The 21,819-nt window shown below is 35.5% G+C and overlaps 1 protein-coding gene across 4 annotated transcripts in view; it reads right to left on the minus strand.

Moving 5' to 3' along the window:
* LOC117329822 (SUN domain-containing protein 1-like) overlaps positions 1-21,819 on the minus strand; it is a 39,389-nt gene that overhangs the window by 12,278 nt on the left and 5,292 nt on the right. For 2 of the 4 annotated variants that reach the window (XM_033887989.1, XM_033887978.1), the window contains exons 2-10: positions 19,569-19,661; positions 16,123-16,155; positions 8,702-8,895; positions 5,977-6,330; positions 4,611-4,631; positions 3,336-3,362; positions 2,899-3,024; positions 2,101-2,332; positions 80-144 (exon numbers count right to left, since the gene is read on the minus strand). In XM_033887989.1, the coding sequence (XP_033743880.1) occupies positions 80-144; positions 2,101-2,332; positions 2,899-3,024; positions 3,336-3,362; positions 4,611-4,631; positions 5,977-6,330; positions 8,702-8,895; positions 16,123-16,155; positions 19,569-19,591 (1,075 nt within the window). In that variant the 5' untranslated portion in view covers positions 19,592-19,661. Of the gene's footprint in view, positions 1-79; positions 145-2,100; positions 2,333-2,898; positions 3,025-3,335; positions 3,363-4,610; positions 4,632-5,976; positions 6,331-8,701; positions 8,896-9,149; positions 9,404-9,461; positions 9,910-16,122; positions 16,156-19,568; positions 19,662-21,819 lie in introns of those variants that run through there. The other 2 variants (XM_033887999.1, XM_033888008.1) reach the window with 2 other exon arrangements.

A 21,819-nucleotide genomic window follows, 5' to 3' on the forward strand; every position in this document is an offset into this window, starting at 1 on the left:
GACCATATAAAACAGAAGTCATAGCGCGGGAATGTCATAACACTTAGTTAAGGCAGAAATTACTACACCAATAGCTTACCTGACAACATCAACAATGGTAACAATAGCAGCAGGGGCAGACATAAACAACACCAGTTCTTCTTCCTGTCAAATATACAGATTTATAATTAAAATTTAGAGCACTAGTCTAGCTCTTGAAAATAAAACATTACTACCAAACTGTCCATTATTTTGATATATAACAGAAACAGATTTTTTTATAATAATGCCATCTTTTCATGGATTTTTTAAGACCTACCAAGTCCAATGTAATCTAGAATACTGCGATTGTATATTTTACATACTTAGACAGTAACCAGATATCCCTGATTCAGAGAATACGGCCAGAGATACGAGATAGGACTAGGATAGGACACATTACATACCTAGAGAGTAGCCAGGTATCCCAGAGTACAGCCAGAGATACCGCATAGGACTAGGATAGGACACATTACATACCTAGAGAGTAGCCAGGTATCCCAGAGTACGGCCAGAGATACCGGATAGGACTAGGATAGGACACATTACATACCTAGAGAGTAGCCAGGTATCCCAGAGTACGGCCAGAGATACCGGATAGGACTAGGATAGTACACATTACATACCTAGAGAGTAGCCAGGTATCCCAGAGTACGGCCAGAGATACCGATAGGACTAGGATAGGACACATTACATACCTAGAGAGTAGCCAGGTATCCCAGTGTACAGCCAGAGATATCGGATAGGACTAGGATAGGACACATTACATACCTAGAGAGTAGCCAGGTATCCCAGAGTACGGCCAGAGATACCGGATAGGACTAGGATAGGACACATTACATACCTAGAGAGTAGCCAGGTATCCCAGAGTACGGCCAGAGATACGAGATAGGACTAGGATAGGACAGATTACATACCTAGAGAGTAGCCAGGTATCCCAGTGTACAGCCAGAGATACCGGATAGGACTAGGATAGGACACATTACATACCTGGAGAGTAGCCAGGAATCCCAGAGTACGGCCAGAGATACCGGATAGGACTAGGATAGTACACATTACATACCTAGAGAGTAGCCAGGTATCCCAGAGTACGGCCAGAAATACCGATAGGACTAGGATAGGACACATTACATACCTAGAGAGTAGCCAGGTATCCCAGAGTACGGCCAGAGATACCGATAGGACTAGGATAGGACACATTACATACCTAGAGAGTAGCCAGGTATCCCAGAGTACGGCCAGAGATACCGGATAGGACTAGGATAGGACACATTACATACCTAGAGAGTAGCCAGGTATCCCAGAGTACGGCCAGAGATACGAGATAGGACTAGGATAGGACACATTACATACCTAGAGAGTAGCCAGGTATCCCAGTGTACAGCCAGAGATACCGGATAGGACTAGGATAGGACACATTACATACCTAGAGAGTAGCCAGGTATCCCAGAGTACGGCCAGAGATACCGGATAGGACTAGGATAGTACACATTACATACCTAGAGAGTAGCCAGGTATCCCAGAGTACGGCCAGAGATACCGATAGGACTAGGATAGGACACATTACATACCTAGAGAGTAGCCAGGTATCCCAGTGTACAGCCAGAGATATCGGATAGGACTAGGATAGGACACATTACATACCTAGAGAGTAGCCAGGTATCCCAGAGTACGGCCAGAGATACCGGATAGGACTAGGATAGGACACATTACATACCTAGAGAGTAGCCAGGTATCCCAGAGTACGGCCAGAGATACGAGATAGGACTAGGATAGGACAGATTACATACCTAGAGAGTAGCCAGGTATCCCAGTGTACAGCCAGAGATACCGGATAGGACTAGGATAGGACACATTACATACCTAGAGAGTAGCCAGGTATCCCAGAGTACGGCCAGAGATATGAGATAGGACTAGGATAGGACACATTACATACCTAGAGAGTAGCCAGGTATCCCAGAGTACGGCCAGAGATACCGGATAGGACTAGGATAGGACACATTACATACCTAGAGAGTAGCCAGGTATCCCAGAGTACGGCCAGAGATACCAGATAGGACTAGGATAGGACACATTACATACCTAGAGAGTAGCCAGGTATCCCAGAGTACAGCTTGAGATATGAGGTATTGTAGGATTGTGACAGTGGTCATAACAGTGGAGGACAAGGCATGGTATGCTGGTTGTCCTATATATGACCACATAGGTTTGAAAACATATGTCCACACAGGTCGGCCCACAGCATTCCACACAGGACTTCCAACGGTATTCCACATGGGTGTCACCACTGGACTCGCCACTGCTGATACACGCTCTGTAAAAATATGTTTGTCATTTACAGGGGTCAGTTTAATAGTGAAACTTACGACAAGGTCTATACATTCCATAATGTTTGTGTGACCAGTACAATATTATAGATATAAATAAACTACAGAAACAGTTCTTAGAACTGGTACCAATCCTGGAGTTTACAGTTACCTTCAGACCTCATTTTCTAATTCATCTAGTGAATCTGGGTGGCCAGTATAAGATTTCTTTAGTATAAATTACCTCCAACATGTTGCCACCCTTACAGCAACACGTATCTCTAAATACCTTCAGACCCAATATTAATATGCACACTTATTATCAATTCCTGAATTTTCCTCACATTTGGAAGAGGACACTTTTTTTTGGTGGTGGTCAGTATTACTGTATTACCTATTACTGCAGTGACCACAGTGGTGGTGGTCAGTGTATTACCTATTACTGTAGTGACCACAGTGGTGTTGGTCAGTGTTACTGTATTACCTATTACTGTAGTGACCACAGTGGTGGTGGTCAGTGTATTACCTATTACTGTAGTGACCACAGTGGTGTTGGTCAGTGTTACTGTATTACCTATTACTGTAGTGACCACAGTGGTGGTGATTGTGGTCAGCGTTGAAATTTCCTCAAGATTCTCCTCTGCTTGTGATGTTTTCTGTTGGTGGGATGCATTGTAACTGTAGTTTTTTAAAGAGGAATCTGCATAAAATAATTTTAAAAAATATTTTATTTCATTGTTTTAAACACATTAAACAGCCTTGTACGTGCATTTGAAATGCATTTTGTATACATATACCTGGGGTATGAATTTATATCATAAATATGTTTGATGATTAAGCAATGACTGCTGACTTTTAAATATTCCACATATATTGCCAATACCACAAGAGTGGAAAACTCTATCATATGAATCTTGAAAACTTAACAAATTTTGGAACATATTAATTCATAAATAAAATTTATAATTTAAAAACAGACTCTGATAATTAAATGTGCAATGATACACTTACCAGTATATTCCCCCTCAGATTCAATACCTACAACAAAATTAATAAATCAATGTTAATTTTGTTTTTTCCCCATTCTATGATACATAGTATTATCTATATACATTATTAGTTTTAAAAAGCTGAACCAAATCTCAACATAAATTATATATTTCTTCTACATATTGTTTATTATAACTCTATTGACAAATCAATTACGGTAAACCTCCGATTAATTCGAAAACGCGGATAGTTCGAACACACATTTTTTTCTAGAAAAACAATAATTTTTTAGCTAGTAATAGTTCTAACTCTGGCTGTTTATAACCGACACCATTTTGGATAGTTCGAACTTGTCAAATGAAGAACGTAAAGTAAGATTTTTTTCGGCAAACTCCATTGAAAGCTCGCGACGACTCGGCCCCGATGGCCAGTCCAGAAAAAATGGCAAGATTTAAATTTGATCAGCAAGCACGTTTAGGTTATTAGATTGTATGCGTGATCATTAGAATGCGTCTGTGATTTAATATATGCCACATATTTTAGCATTAATTCAGGTTTTTTTTACATTGCAAAATACACCACGCACGAGATAGCTGATTGCAAATTTAGGCCCTGACAATGTATAAATAACATGCGATATTTGTATTCGCGCTGTATGGCAAACTAAGAAATGGTGTATTTTCATATATAACTAGTGTTAACTTAAAAAATATAACCATGCAAAGATTATCCTGTACAAATGTTGAAACGTGTACTGTACTGTTTTGGGGCCTACTGTAGCTACGCATTAACCGAGCGCCTTCGCGCAATAACCATCATAATTATCGCGAAATGAAGAACGTTTAACGATCAATTAACATTGAATTGAATTAAATAAAAATTAAAATAAAAACTATCATTTTACTTACTTATAAATGTGCCATTGTTCAGGCCGCCGTTGTTACGTATCAGATTTACGATGGATGTGTTTGTGTCTAATGATTTTACTCTGCTGAGATTTTCGCCAATATTGACTCGAATAGTTCGAACTCACACTTATTTTCTGAAGCATAATTTCGAATAATTCGAACAGGTTTGTTAATATTTATTTAATTTTGTTCGAACTAACCGGAGGTTTACCGTAAAAGATGTGGAGAATTCTGCTTACAGTGAAAAGCAGAGCTGAGGATAAAATAAAGGGTCCCTACCAATATAATGATACACATACTTGTTGTAAATACTAAAACAGTTTACTATAGCAGTGTTGGAAGGTTCACTAGTGATAACTTCTATAACTAAATGTTGAGTGTTACATACCTGACACTTCAGAGTCTAGGCCTGAAAAGACGAGATCACATTATCATTTAATGCTTCCATTAAAAGTCAGCACATGTATTGTAGACACTTTTAGGGCAACTTATATGTGTGAAGATGCTTTTGGATATCATATTATGATTTAAAAGATATTACATTTATGATAATGCATAACCATTTTGTAAGACATCCTAGCTACAGTTTCGGCTGTATTGCCAGAATGTGACCAATATAGATTATATATAACTACCTGGTGTATCTCTCTATCATTATGTAACTTAAAACATGAAATAATAATTATTCAACAGTGTGGAAATTTGATGAATTGAATAACTTAAAAGATGTACAATCTTCTGGTGATGACACATTGATAATAAATTAAAACTTTTCTCAACATTTGTTAAATCAGAGAAACAACGATAACACTGTCAATATTTTTACAGATTGCATTTATGGCTTGTGAATTCTTTCAAAGCAATTGGTAAGAACCACAATTCTTGAGGTGTTTGATATACATGTACATACATATGTATATATCCATACAAAACCAGTATCAACAATACCTATATAAGTCAGGTAAATAGGAAATTACTATAGAACCCTTGTAATTAAGTAATCATAACTCAATACAATGGTTGTGTTTGAGAAATCTTTTTATGTACGGTATATTAACTTGATAGAAGTTTGTTTTATTGAAGTTATAAGATAATGAACCTTTTTATGTGTATAAACATGACAAAAGATTTGTAATTGAAGTAATAAAGATATAAAATATTGTTAATTCATTACCATTTATAACCAAAACAACACAGTTTCATCGAAGTCCACTTGGATGACTTTACTGCTAAAAGAGCGTGTGTCGATTTTAATAACATCCCCTAGTAGCTTATACAGTATTTTCCAATTAAGTAATCCTTATCTCTACTTTTTTTCTATAGTATACATTACGTAGATACATCAATAGTTTTAAGTTAGCAAGTAGCTATAGCTAGTACACTACCATACTTTATCAGCAACTTTTTACGAAACAGTAATAAACCTGCAATCATCTAGATGTTGTTTGTTGTCAATAAAAGTAACTATGTACCTTGCGTTGGATACATAAAAGTGAACAAAGAGACATCTCAGGTTGCTTGAGCTTGATTTCATTAAAATTCCCAATCTTCCAAACATGGTAAATTGAAAACACCACCATCTGTAATACCATGTTTATATAAATATTTTTGATTTCTCGAAATTTCTGGTCGAAATATTGATTTAATTTTGTAGTGTCTTTCCAAATATATTGAAAACACATAGGGTGGGGTGGTACCAATATGTAGTACTGAATGTGGAGCCTTGGCTTGAACAGACAGAAAATAAAACTCACCATATAAATGGTTAAGACTATGTAGAGAATCTCTTTGATTTACACGTTTTTTCTCATTTGCAGCATCTTTCATTCCTTTTTCTATTTCTGTTTCCTCGAATTCTTGCACAAGAGTTTTTCGCACTTTGGTCCGCACTCTTTGTGATACAGAGGATCGAGACTGCTGGCTTTCAAACATGTTTGTACTTGTTACCATATCAGATGCTAATGACAAACGTCCACGTGATCTAGAACTGACCGCACTACTGACTTGTCCTGTAGACTTTCTCTTTGCAGCTCTTTCATGTTCTTCAAATATTTCTCTAGCATTTTTGATACCTTTACCAGACCGCAGTAACATACCATCCTCAATCACTGAAATATATCAACAAAATATCTTTTATTTGATAGTGACCATTAATTGGCATTTACAATACAATGTATAATTAATTCATATGAATAATACAGATGCAGGAGTTAGCTAGGCTTTTTGATCAGTGAAATCATCTTTGAAATTATGACTGACGTAGCCCATATTTAGAACTTTTCTTGATGTGATGTTAGTTGTCATCAAGGGGTCAAAACTAGAAAAGCCTTGGCACCATGGAGATTTATTCAATGGACACAACACACGATGCATAAATTCCATATTGGTGCAAATGAATATATATCATTTTCAAAATTAATTATTGAAATTCCATACAGCAACTCCACATTTACTGAATGGTCAAATCCTTGTTTTCTGGATAACTGTAATTACGATCAGGTACTTGATGTAAAGCGTCATGACAATGAGTCTGTCCAGACAGCTACACCATACAGGTTAATGACAACCTATTATACCTGTAGATGTTACCTCCGCCCAGGGACATACAAACCTATACACGTGGAAATCCTGTTATGTTAATTACATGATGGTCTCGATCTACATGTACATGACCATGTTTATAGCTTACTTAATTGTTTAATTTATAGTACCAACCTCTATCAAAATTAAATGTCACCTTGTTATGTATTTAATGGACCAACTAGTGTTTATTATTATATAGTTTATGCAAACCTAGAATTTAAAGACTTAAAATCTTCACATCATAAAACAGTTCTACTTTCAGGCTAAAATAATATGAAATTATAATTTATTCTGAATAAGTAGTTTAGTTATGATTCTTGCCTAAAGGCTGAAAAGCTTAAGAATTGAAACTACAAGTACATTTGTGTTTGTCGTTACTTTCTCAAATCAACACTCTAAAGCACCAGTAAGTTCAGGAACTAATGCTATAAAAATCAATGCAGTAAAAGAAAAATTAGTAATTTATTTTTTGTTCAAGCATGCACACCAGCTTGATAAGCCATATCACCAGGCTACTTACTGGGACTTATGCAATCATATCAAACTACACATCCTATCAACAAAATGAGTAACATGCATCACTTGGTCAGATATGACAGGTGCTATCTTGCCTGTATATATTCAAGTGAACTGGAATATATCTAAGAACAGGGTGGCGTCAATTAGTTAGGGTAACTTTATCTTAACATAATCAACAGCAATATGTCTAATGCCCAGACTGTAGACTAGTACACATTTACATCTACTGTACACTGGGTTCGTAAATATTGGCAAGTATATTGTACATGTTCATCAGTTTATGTAAATTTTACCACTCATCAAAAGAATACCAACCAAAAATGTGTACCTACATTATATTTACATTATGTACATTGAAAGTTGGGAATATTAATATATATTATATGCTGGCTACCTTAGACTTATTCACATGACATGTATGGTGTCTTCTTGATAAATTTATTTTCATGATAGGTGTATAATCTATTTGTCATGATCAATTCCTTATGTCAGGAGTATTCAGAATTAAAGTGTCCCAGGCCACCTCAAAATAAACTACTTTGATAACAGGCCATCTATATATAATATACACCATCGATGTATTGATGAACTACTCTATAATATAGATACAGTACATATACACCATCGATGTATTGATGAACTACTCTATAATATAGATACAGTACATATATACACATCGATGTATTGATGTACTACTCTATAATATAGATACAGTATATACACCATCGATGTACTAATGTACTACTCTATAATATAGATACAGTACATATACACAATCGATGTACTAATTAATGTACTACTCTATAATATAGATACAGTATATATACACATCGATGTACTGATGTACTACTCTATAATATAGATACAGTATATATACACCATCGATGTACTGATGTACTACTCTATAATATAGATACAGTATATATACACATCGATGTACTAATGTACTACTCTATAATATAGATACAGTATATATACACATCGATGTACTAATGTACTACTCTATAATATTATAATATAGATACAGTATATATACACATCGATGTACTAATGTACTACTCTATAATATAGATACAGTACATATACACCATCCATATACTGATGTACCTGATTCTCCTGTTGTTTACCAACAAGTTTTTAATTGGTCTTAGTGACATACTGGTCAGACAGGTACCTCACCAGGTATGGGGAACACATGTAACTACCTGTTCTTCTGTTTCATGCAACACATATACACTTGTCTCATTACATAACAAAGCTTTCCTTGTTTTACTGGCATATGAATCCATATATACATATCAGTATTGAATGTGCACCCCCCCTTCGAAAAAGCAGTGGACTCTCCTGACTTTAAACTGATACTAATTCGACTCTCACCTGTTTTGCTGGTAATGTAAGTTTCAGATGACATATTAGTACTAGGACTCGAGATGTATCCATCTTCCTCCTCAGAACTGTAAACATCACTGATATCCTCCACATCCACTAGGCCAGTCCCTGACCTGACCACTCGCCTCGACATGTTGGGGATCTTATATGCCTTATTTAGATACCTTCTGCTATAGCTGGGGCTGAAATATACCAATAAAGCTGGGTATTAATATTATTCACAATTTTCCCGCCTGATGTAAACGTTGGCACATAAAATATCTGTCGTCGTGGATGACTGGACGCATCAAATTCTAATGTGAAGAGGTTTAATACACAGATCTCTTCAGGGGTTTCACCCAATATGATACACCAATTTAAACATCACACAAAAAGAAGATGATATAAACAGACACAGACATAAACGGCTGATTACTGACTGGTGTTGTAAAGTTACCTGATGTTGGAGGCAGTGTATAATCCTCACCAAGTAAAACACAAACCTACATGTTAATCCTTATACACTTTTTACAATAGTATGTCATTGTACTTTAAATTCCACAGGTACACAATGCAATGAAACTTAAAATTACCAGACTTTTTAAGACAGGTAATTATATATGAGTGGTCTCCTACAGTTCAAAATCTAATATACCTATGTCTATTGTTTATATCTGATCAAACTAAAATGTCTGATCGTACATGCTGGGCTAACTGGCTGTGTATAAGACAGAGCACCTGTTCCAAGTATAAAATAAACAGTACACACCCACTGGTCCTCATACAAGGTCATGATCTGATAATAAGGAGATCCACAGAAAGTGAACTCTTCACTCTAGCCACGAGATGATGGATAAGAAATACATATATCCCTCTTGCTGCATCCAAAAAGTTTCAAACACCGTAAATACACTATGTATAGGTAGAGGTCACATTCCTTCAGCCGATTTAAGTGTAGACATCCATAGCTCTGTAGATACACATAACCTCCTTCAAACTATTTAACAAACAGTATAGCATGTTTTTTATACCAGCTCAGATTCACATCAGCATGTTATGGTCTTGCCCATGGAAGTATATCAAGGCAATTATTCTCAGGTCTCTGGTGAAATATGATGTTGTGCTGGGTCTATACTTAAAATATTTCCCTGTACATGTAACAGGAAAGTGCCAGCTAGCTGTAACATGCTGTACTCACTGATGGGTGGCCATGCATGACAGGAAAAGCCTTATTGATAACAAGTCTGTGGTTAACTCTCAATTATAACGCCTCCAGACCTTGTGACATAACAGCCTAGTTATTGGCTATAACAGGGTAACAAAGTCTTGCTATGATAGTATTACTACCACCAAGACTAGCTTTCACCAATAAAACAAACACTGGGGTACACACCATTCATCAAAGAACTGTGGACAATTGGTAATGACTAGAGAAATAATTCCAAATCTAGAGTATTCCTCTCAAGACAAACATTATTTCTTTGTACATGAACATGTACTTCATAAAGGCTTTTTTACATACAGTAATTGCATACAGATTCCTTTGTAATCCTAACTCTGAATGGCTAATGGGTAAAAGTGTATTTGGTTAATACAAAGGAGAATCCAAAGTAACTATATACATATATATATGTGATAGATAAAGAGAAAGCAGACCTAGGATAAGTCTTTTATCTTTTATGCAGTGGAACTGATGTCGATCTGACTGTTGAAAGGCATGAGTACAAGATGGATCTCTAATGAGGGGAAAAAAATGGGGTTGGGGGTTTGGGGTTAGGGGTTAGGGGGTATTACACTGAATAAGAAATGAGGCGGAATATATCAGTATTACAATACCAAAGACTGGTAACAGAGTTGATTCTTAAAAAAAACTGCCAAAAAGTTCACAACTATAAGTTCAGGAGCAGTAGCATTTGTTAATACCAGACACATTATTATCATGCAATCATAATCTATTCAGGTGCAGTAGCTATATAGGACTTATTGCGATTTCAAGGATTGACCTATGTTTCCCCTATTGGACTCCATCCCCCTAGCCTCAAGGGACCATCACACTCTGTTTATAACATTGGATCTCCTTTGTCCAATAATGCTCTAAACTAAATTTCATCAAAATCTATTCAGGCAATCAAGACTAGTAATGATTTAAACAAAATAGTGACAGATGACAGATGCTGCACCATGCTACAAGCTCAAGTTTACTTGCCCTTTAGGCTAGGTGACCTAAAGTATCAATAATTGTTTTGCGGACCAGGTGAGCAAAAAATTATTGCTTTGTGGGACAGGTGAGCTTAAAATATCAATAATTGTTTTGTGGACCAGGTGAGCTAAAAATTATTGTTTTGCAGGACAGGTGAGCTAAAAAGATCAATAATTATTTAGCAGCTGTAAATAATATGTATGATCAATACTGTACAAATATCATTCCACTCACATAATTATACCTATGAAATCAGCTTGTATGAAACAACATGTAATCTGGTTTATTAGAAGTGTTGTAAAAGTAAACTGACACATCTCTACAGTATACCTATAGCTAGTACACAATCACATGTGAAGTATCTTTATTTATGAAATGTCTTTCATATATGTATGCATTATACGCAACATGTTATGTGATACATTCAAATAAACGAAGCATCTACCTCAAGCGATACAAATCCCCTTGCTATTTAAAATTGACCAATACACAAAAGATTATGGTAAGAATGATCTAATCACAATGCCACTGAGGAGAACAATACTAAACATTAAAGATCCAGAATGAACTCTTCTCCGGAAAACTCGGAAAATACCAACCTTGATGGCGACATGGACACCAACCCCACCATTAGAGTGTCCGATACATTTATTAAAAGGAGAACATTTCGTAAACTAAATAAACAGAAATCTGTCAACGACAACGCCGTTGTGAATCTGTCCTCTACTCCACTTACAACAGTAGAACATTCTATATTGACTAGATGTCTTTCCTTCTGCCCAACACAACGCCCGCCAAACGAAACATAAACCCGCACGGATTCTCTTTTATTCTTCCGCCGACTCAGACTCAAGTTCTTTTTCCACAATAAAGAACCGCTACCTGCCAACCCATTCAGACCCACCTCGGGCTGGACCCCACGACCAGGCCTCGATGCCAATCTGGACTCTTTCATCAATGTAACCAATTACCACATCCAAACCTCCAATCAACCAGCGCCAACCCGTAAAAACCTTAATAAAGATGAACAACTTGCACTCCCTCCGAATTACGCCATCTTATTCATGGATCATTTGGAAACGGCCTTCCTACAATCACAACTCCTGTCCCCGCTCGTGTGGTGGCGATATATTGATGACATATTTTTCATCTGGACCCACAGCAGCGAGTCCCTTGACTCCTTCTTGGGAAACCTTAACAAATTTCACCCTACCATCAGATTTACCCACGAGGCCAGTGAAACACAGATAAACTTTCTAGATACCACCATTTCCAAACTAGAAGACGGTACCCTGCAAACCTCCCTTTACACCAAACCTACCGGTGTACTCCCGCCATTTTACGTCAGACAATCACAACATCGATGACGTCAAAGTAATTGTTATCACCACGACGACGTCCAACGTCAACATCCGCCTCAGAACGGAGAACACTACCATAATTCCACATTTTGCCAGGATGAAAAACCAACTTACCCGAGAGACGCGCAAGTCGCTATCTACAGTGTTTATGGCATCTTTGACTCTGTTAAATCACAACAAAACTAAAAACTGTAACCTATTAATGTAATTTTATTCAACAGTAATCTTCTATCTTTAAATATCCCAACCATAAACATATTTCCATTATGTCCATCACAAGTTACTTTGCCTTTTCCCGGCACTTTATTATACCATTGTTTAATTACGTGACATTGTAACAATCAGATTGTTGAACCGTAATTTGCACCTTAGCTATCCTTTTACCAATGTAAAATTGTTCTGATGACGGTTGGCCTAGCCATCCAAAACATGTAAACATATTAAAACCTACTAGTTTACGGAATCCTTTGTGTTGATGCTCCATCCCTTATCTATTTGTGATTACCTTTCGTCTATGGAGCTCTGCTAGAATACTTTGGTATCCACCTAGGATTCCATCACCGAAACATCCACCTACCTTTACTGATAGGACGTTGGACTCCTCCGCCTCCTGTGTTGGTTTTACCACACTACCTTTTTACTTTGTATTCCTTGCGGAGATCCCTTGCATCCTTTTTAGGATCCGTCCAACCTTTCGACCAGCGCTATACTATATGGCCACCCCCACCACAACGACCACCTAAAGTCATTTCGAGGCACCGTTTATATTGCCAGAATCCAATCCTAAGAAAAGATCCAGAATGAACTCTTCTCCGGAAAACTCGGAAAAATACCAACCTTGATGGCGACATGGACACCAACCCCACCATTAGAGTGTCCGATACATTTATTAAAAGGAGAACATTTCGTAAACTAAATAAACAGAAATCTGTCAACGACAACGCCGTTGTGAATCTGTCCTCTACTCCACTTACAACAGTAGAACATTCTATATTGACTAGATGTCTTTCCTTCTGCCCAACACAACGCCCGCCAAACGAAACAGAAACCCGCACGGATTCTCTTTTATTCTTCCGCCGACTCAGACTCAAGTTCTTTTTCCACAATAAAGAACCGCTACCTGCCAACCCATTCAGACCCACCTCGGGCTGGACCCCACGACCAGGCCTCGATGCCAATCTGGACTCTTTCATCAATGTAACCAATTACCACATCCAAACCTCCAATCAACCAGCGCCAACCCGTAAAAACCTTAATAAAGATGAACAACTTGCACTCCCTCCGAATTACGCCATCTTATTCATGGATAATTTGGAAACGGCCTTCCTACAATCACAACTCCTGTCCCCGCTCGTGTGGTGGCGATATATTGATGACATATTTTTCATCTGGACCCACAGCAGCGAGTCCCTTGACTCCTTCTTGGGAAACCTTAACGAATTTCACCCTACCATCAGATTTACCCACGAGGCCAGTGAAACACAGATAAACTTTCTAGATACCACCATTTCCAAACTAGAAGACGGTACCCTGCAAACCTCCCTTTACACCAAACCTACCGGTGTACTCCCGCCATTTTACGTCAGACAATCACAACATCGATGACGTCAAAGTAATTGTTATCACCACGACGACGTCCAACGTCAACATCCGCCTCAGAACGGAGAACACTACCATAATTCCACATTTTGCCAGGATGAAAAACCAACTTACCCGAGAGACGCGCAAGTCGCTATCTACAGTGTTTATGGCATCTTTGACTCTGTTAAATCACAACAAAACTAAAAACTGTAACCTATTAATGTAATTTTATTCAATAGTAATCTTCTATCTTTAAATATCCCAACCATAAACATATTTCCATTATGTCCATCACAAGTTACTTTGCCTTTTCCCGGCACTTTATTATACCATTGTTTAATCACGTGACAATGTAACAATCAGATTGTTGAACCGTAATTTGCACCTTAGCTATCCTTTTACCAATGTAAAATTGTTCTGATGACGGTTGGCCTAGCCATCTGAAACATGTAAACATATTAAAACCTACTAGTTTACGGAATCCTTTGTGTTGATGCTCCATCCCTTATCTATTTGTGAATACTAAACATTGTGAGAACAACAAGAGATAATACTTGTGAGTAAGAGTGTGAAGAAACAGTAACATAACAGTGGATGATGAGAAAAATTGGAAATCTATATTTTTGACCCCAAGTGGGTGAAACCTGAACAAGAGATGACGGCTGTGTAGTAAGTTTATGATTAGGACATTTAGGTAATGAAAAAAAAAATTGAAATAAAATGGACTTGAAAAATCTATTTATAGTAAGTAAGTAACAGTGACCTCCTGCAGTTTGTTTTCAACTTTTCAGGTGGTTGAAATGCAATTTCATACAAGAGGTGATAGTTGTAAGTAGGTACAAGTGTATTTGAAGTTTCAGAGAAATTGTATCATAATACAGCTGGTAGAATGAGTACATCAAAATCTATGTGAGAGTGACCTCACTTTTGAACCCAGGTAATGTTAGGAAAATTGGATCATTATAAATAAAATGAAGTAAATAGAAAAAGGACATCGAAAATCTGTTTATAGTAACAGGGACCTATGTTTGACCTCAAGTGGTTCAAATGTGAGCTTGTGCATGAAGTTTCAGGAAAATTAGATCATCAAGTCCTTAGATTGAAGACATTGAAAATCTATTTATAATAACTGTGACCTCATTTTTTACCGAAGGTGGTTGCGTTTAATACGTAAACTTTTACATGTAATGATGGTTAAATTGTAACTAGGTGTATGAAGTTTGAGGACAAGTGGATCATTAATGAAGTTGTTTGGTTATGCATGTTCGTATCCCTATATCCCCTTGCCCACATGTCACGAGGGGACAATGAAATAGCAGCTTGTGGACTAATTTTCATCTCACTTATTGATTCTACTACATCGAAAAGTTTGCTGACCCTTCCTATTTTGGATTGAAACAATTTAGACATCATTAGTAAAATATTCTTAACAAGAGATCCCAGAGGGATTTTGGCCACCCACCATCGGATGACCACTTTTGGATCTCTACATTTAAAAAAAAAATATTTACTTTTTTTTTATTCCCCATTTGAAATTATTTGAAAAGAGGAACCTACAAATCTGAAAAAAAAGAACCCTCAGAGAAATAAGGATAACAGCTTCAACTAATGAACCTTCTTAATTATAACATTAAAGAAAGATTTATGAATAACTTTCTGAGAAATAGTGATAACAAACGTAACTTTAACAGTCAAAATTAAAAATGGCACAACTATCGAACCAAGGGGAACCTATATATGAAATTTGAGTAAGATCCATCAAGAACATTCTTTAACTGCTTTAAGTTTTAAATGATCACCTGTTGCACATCTTGGTTTTTCATCAGTCTCAAACTGGAACATGCAAAATTTGGGACCAAGGGGAACCTACATTTGAACATTGAGAAAGATCCATCAAAAGCTTTCTCAGAAATAGTGATCTAAAGAACACAGATTGTTTTCAGATGGAGGACCACAGATGAAGGGAGATTCGAACAATCCACCATCTGGTGATAGTGGGCTAAAATTGAAGGTCCAGTAGAAAGTGAAGCTTAAAATCCATTGTTTGACTGGTACTGGCTTTTCAAAGGGTCTCTAAATGTTTCAACACTAAAGATTAAAAAAGTTGAGCAGGTCCCATGTTACTCTGCCATGTAGAGCTCACATTTTGACTATCAGTGATTTCTAATTACTTCGGATACACCCACTCTTCCATAAAGGAAGACTATGGTATCATCATAATGAGGCTTAAACTATAGAATAAATTATTATTATGGAGTGATACTACATTGAATCAAAGTCAGACTTACCTTCTGGAATATGTATAATCTGTTTTTGGCATTCTGTAAATAAAATAAATGTACAGTGTATGTGTTAATTCATAAAATTTGATCAATGTAAAATGCTTAACACACATAACTTGCTACTACTTGTCAATGAATTTATACCCCATGGGCCATAGCACGATTCAAATTCTAACTGTATACTGGTATGTATATAACATGTACATGTACTTTTAACAATTACCTGGATTATGATTTTGCATGTGTCATCCTCAGACAGTAAAAATTTGACTTAAAATTCAAACAATTCCTCTGCAACTTGTGAATCTCAAAACTGAATTACCCAAATATTATTTATATGTGGAAAGGTAATTTTCTTTAGTCACCTCTGACACTCTGATGAATGCCATTTAAAATCCTGAAGGTAAACAAACGTTATTTAAACAAACACTACAATTAGCTCATAAATTCTATATATTCTATAAGTCACATGTTAGCCTGTCTGTGTAACCATCATACAGTGAATACTCGGTAATGTTTGGCTATCAATGATACATTTACATAACTTATACAGGTACTTCTGGAGACTACAGTACTATTGACTAGTATAAGAAACACAATTGTAGCGTATTAGTACAATTTTGCCATCATTTCATGATTTCATCACCATTATATTTCAAAAGGATTTTTTATGCACTAATTACACAATAATAAATGTTAACAAGATCTAAGATCTCATACAAAAAAATCATATTCACCTTTACTTTTATCATAATTGGATTTTTCAAAGAAATGTACAAAATGATTAGTAATTTTAAAATATTTCTTAAAGTCTTTGATCAGTAAACAATAGACTCTACCTTAGCAATGACATCACATTAAGAAAACTTATACAGAATATACTTAAAAATCTAAATGACTCAAACTGTTGATGGGCCGTAAAACAATACCATACTTAATATTTGCTGTGCTACATTTTTTTTATGTGAAGGGACATAACTCTTCCTTCCTCGACTATTTAGTTTTCAGAGTGTGATTTTCTTACAACAATGATAATATAAACATTCAATTAGTATTTTGATAAAAACTTATATCTTTAGATGATACATGAACATGCACTGTAAAGTATACCTTACTAATTCAATTTATTTGTTATCATTGCCTAAGGATTTAGTTGTGAAACTAATCTGAGAATTCAAAACATGTTAATATGGGACATTCCTATCATTCCTTGTAACTTTGTAATAGCCCAATAGAGATAGATAACATGTTATATAATTTATTTTTCTCTTAGTAAAGCAGTATGTGTCAATTAAAACATTAAATGGAATCAGGTATATATTTTATTACAATCAATATATGTAGATAAAATGTCACTCAGTTGCAGGGTAAAACTTAGTTAAGTGCTCACCCAATATTGAAGTTATTAAGCATCCGTAAATTTAGTTTATTTTGATACACTTTTTTCATGCAAGAAAGCTCTGTATACCACATTTTGGGAACCTCTCCTATACATATTTTTCTCCAGAAACATATACAAATGTAGTAGATGAAGCTGATGAACATAAACATACCTTTATAAATTTTCTGGATGTTTGATCATAGGTATTCTCCCAATTTCTTTCATATATACATATGTTAAAATATAGGTAATGTATAGGAAGCAGAATTTTCAAAATCCTTAGCACAAAATAATAGACCCTTGTTCACAATATTGGGTCAATGAACATTGTAACATGCAGGTATGTATAAGTAACAATCCTGACAGACCTTTATGAAATATTGTGATGTGAACCCATGTGTTGGGAAACATTTGTTCCATAGTACTAGTGTTGTTTATTACAGGGCTATACAAGATTTATTGGTCACGTCTGTCTGTGTTGCTCCAAGGGTATTACCTATATCTATTGTTCTGTACAACACAGCCATCTATACGGGTCATCTATACACTTCTACTGATACAATAGACAACAGTATTACCTGTACTTATACTGACAAACCTATCTGTAATCAAATACTTTACCTGGCCATCTCCTTATTCTATTAACCAATTCAAACCATGTACACTCTATTTATAACACTGCATTATAGAATTGAAGTCTAATATGGGCAAAAAATGTCACCATATATTTCCTTTCATACTTTTATAATGAGGTTTTTAAATACTGACCTGGTACCTCATGAGAATATTCAATGATCTATCATTATGGCTGGTGTTCCTCTGGTTATTCAACTACGTAAGTATTAATGAATATTTCATAATCTCATAAGACATCACAGGACATGAATACATGATGTGTACTAGGCATCATCAGAAATGGTATCCTAATATAATGATACATTACAAAAGTTGGGGACCAGCTAGCTATAAAAAGTAATTGTGCTGAATCAATTTACAAAATGTACCAACATATATTAGACAGAACTAGCCACTACTATCTATTCATCATTACCATGCATATATATGCATGGTCAGACAAGATACACAATGACCAACTGGTCTGGACCACATTAAAACAGCTCAGCCCTAACACATTTACCAGAGGTAATTACACCCCAGCCTTTATTTCCTCCCAGCCCAGCACCTCCCTGGTAATGATCAGACATTCCACTTGTCTAGCCTGGTGCAATGTGCAGTTTATTGATCAATTAACACCAGCCAGTCAGAAAGTCTGCCTAGCCAGCCCAACACACAATGGTTCTGGTCATTTTCTCATGCACTAAGGCCTGAAATATATTCTGAGTCCAGCCATGTTATGATCAATGATGATGTAAACCCTGATAAAGCAAGGGATCAGGACAAATAACACGCCGGAATGATTTTATTAGTTCCACTCCACAAATCAATGTAGCTCTAATGATGTATGCGGTACATACATTTTCTGTAGTGTTATTGTGTTACTATCCTGTATGTCAATTTTCTAATTAAATGACATTTTGATATAATATTGCTGGTTTACACTGTCAATGTCCTTGCTTGGATACCTGGCTTCAGGAGGTGGACTCCTTATTTAGATTTATCTTAAAGATATTATTTCGTTTATAAATCAATACATTGTAACATTACAATACACCATATAATACATATTGTGCACTGTAATGCTGCATTATTATCCATATCCCTGTGGTTATATTTCTGTACAATCATAAATTATGAGACATGGAAAGTTAATAGCTACTAGTAGATGCAATGGAAAGCAGAATCATTGCCATCAGTATCATATTCCATATACATAATGTACTTCCATTATTCACAGAAGCAAGAGGAAGTCAAATAAATCTTATTTCAATAGGATACTGGCCTGTGGTTTAATAAAACACAAATGTATTATAATCTTAACTGGCTATTTTAAAAGCTAGTTACCAAGGCATGGAAAAGACTTGTAATGTTCATCATCTCCATAACTTTGTAATACCAGAGACTTGTAAATCAGGTTATATACGTCTCTGGTAATTATACTAAGTAACCTTACCTGTCAAAATAAGTAGGCTCCATGAAATCCTGGTCAGTAGACAATTCTGTTGGAATGGCATTTTTGTTTTTATTTTTCTTACGCCTATTTAATCTGAAACAGAAAAAAATTAAGTTTCATCTTTGTGTATTAATTCCTCCATATTTTTCAGATGAAATGCGATATAAAGTGAATACTGATATTTTTCAAACGCAAGTAACTTGCTGCATACACACATTTATTACAATAATTACCAGTATATAATGCTTATACATATCAAACCACACTGCATATTTTAAATTATCTTGTTCATTTTACAATTAATTCTGTGTATGTATACCTCTCTTATGTATTTTATATTTGAAGATGTGATAATAATGTACTGCATTTTAGCACATTAGAATTTGTCACTTTCTCTATATAATGACTTCTTTCCTAATCTAATCATAATAGCATATCTTCTATTTAAACTTTTTTTTATCATATCATGTAAATGATTGAGCTAAATTACTGCAATGTATTACTGTATTAGAAAATGGTGTTAATGTCTATGTTTGTCTTTTTGGTAATGAAATCAAACTATGTAATTATCATTTGTAATACTATAATTGTATTACAGAGCAACCCGCTTATTTGCATAGCCCCTTTTCCATGACAAAATATGCAAATAACCGGAGTATTCGTATAGGCGGAGTTGGGTTTTGGCCCCTCTTATACATATGTAGATCGTCAGGTAGGTACTCAAAATGGGAGCTATATGATTGTTTAAGTTATTTGCATTAAAAATATGTTTAAAAAAAACATTATTTAAAATAAAATAGTAAATACGAAAAATATAGGTTGTTATTCTTTGTGAATGTACAAATAAAAATATTTGCATACAGCCATACACTTCATTGTTTACTACTTGTCATTGGGTCGGATATCGGTCATACACACACGTACGTGGGTTGGCACTACGATGTACAATGTCATCGTTTCAATTAACATTCATTATCATCTCGAGGTGCGTTGTGTACCTGCTATGAATATATTAGTTGTTTGATCATAGTTGATGAACTGCTGAAGCAATAGACTGTCTTAATGACCATGACATGTAAACAATCATGGTGATCGCAACATGCCTCAGCGAGTGTTCAAGTGCACAGAACACAGGTTTGGATCGATGCTATAATAAATAAACAAATCTCATCAAAAGATGAGGCATATAAATATTTTATTCAGTAATTCTTCTGCACAATGCTACTGATAATTGGTCTTGATAATAACTAAATGTTGATATTGATGCATCGAACATAACCAGTAATGACGAAGCGTGAACCAATGATTAGATAACGTTGTACATCGTGTCAAATCAATATGCAAGTTCAAACACTTCTCATAAAACTTTTATTATGGAACTCATAAAACTTTTATTACGGAAAAATCACTAAAATACCCTAAAATCAATTAAAAATTTTCAATTTTTGGAATTTTTATATGCATATAAGCGAGAGTCTGTGTTTTAGTCGATGCAAATACACGGGATTAAAATACAAAGATAAAGAAGAAAAAAATTGGGACCTGACAATTTTATTCAAATCAGCGGGATATTCAAATAAGCGATATGCAAATAAGTGGGCTCCTCTGTATATATATATATATGTACCAGGTATGTTATTATACAATATGTTTTAATTCAAAACTCCACTACATGTTAAATTGTGCTTTAATATATGATCAAACATAATCCTTTTCAAACACTATTTTTTATTGTTTGCACTTTTATTTCAGTAAATGCTTTGTTTAGCACAGTATATGAACCTTGTGCACTGCACTTTAGTATTAACCTTTACAAGAAATACGTTACTAGTACCATGTGTATATGACACTATTACATTACAGATTATTACATTACAGTAAGGTATATGTCACTATACAACTCTAAAATGTTGAACATTATTTTATCTTTAATTAATGATGGAATGCTCAGCAGATAATGTCAAGTCACCAATTTCTTATCCTTTTAGTATAGAGACTAGCTATATAGGGCAACTGGTTGCTTGCTTTTCAATTTATTACTGAATACATCCATATTCCATATACATGTATCTTCAAATCTATGCTACAAATACAATGCATCAAGGTACAATTATCAATTAAAAAAATCCTCAAGTTATTGCTTCAATAGCCATGTGTTTTTCACTGCATCTGCATACACCCAGTCTTTCACTGTATCTGAATACACCCACAAGGAGAATTTAAACATCTCAGGAACATCTACCAGCAGGAG

Source organism: Pecten maximus, chromosome 1, assembly GCF_902652985.1.
Source record: "Pecten maximus chromosome 1, xPecMax1.1, whole genome shotgun sequence".
In the NCBI taxonomy this organism is placed as follows: domain Eukaryota; kingdom Metazoa; phylum Mollusca; class Bivalvia; order Pectinida; family Pectinidae; genus Pecten; species Pecten maximus.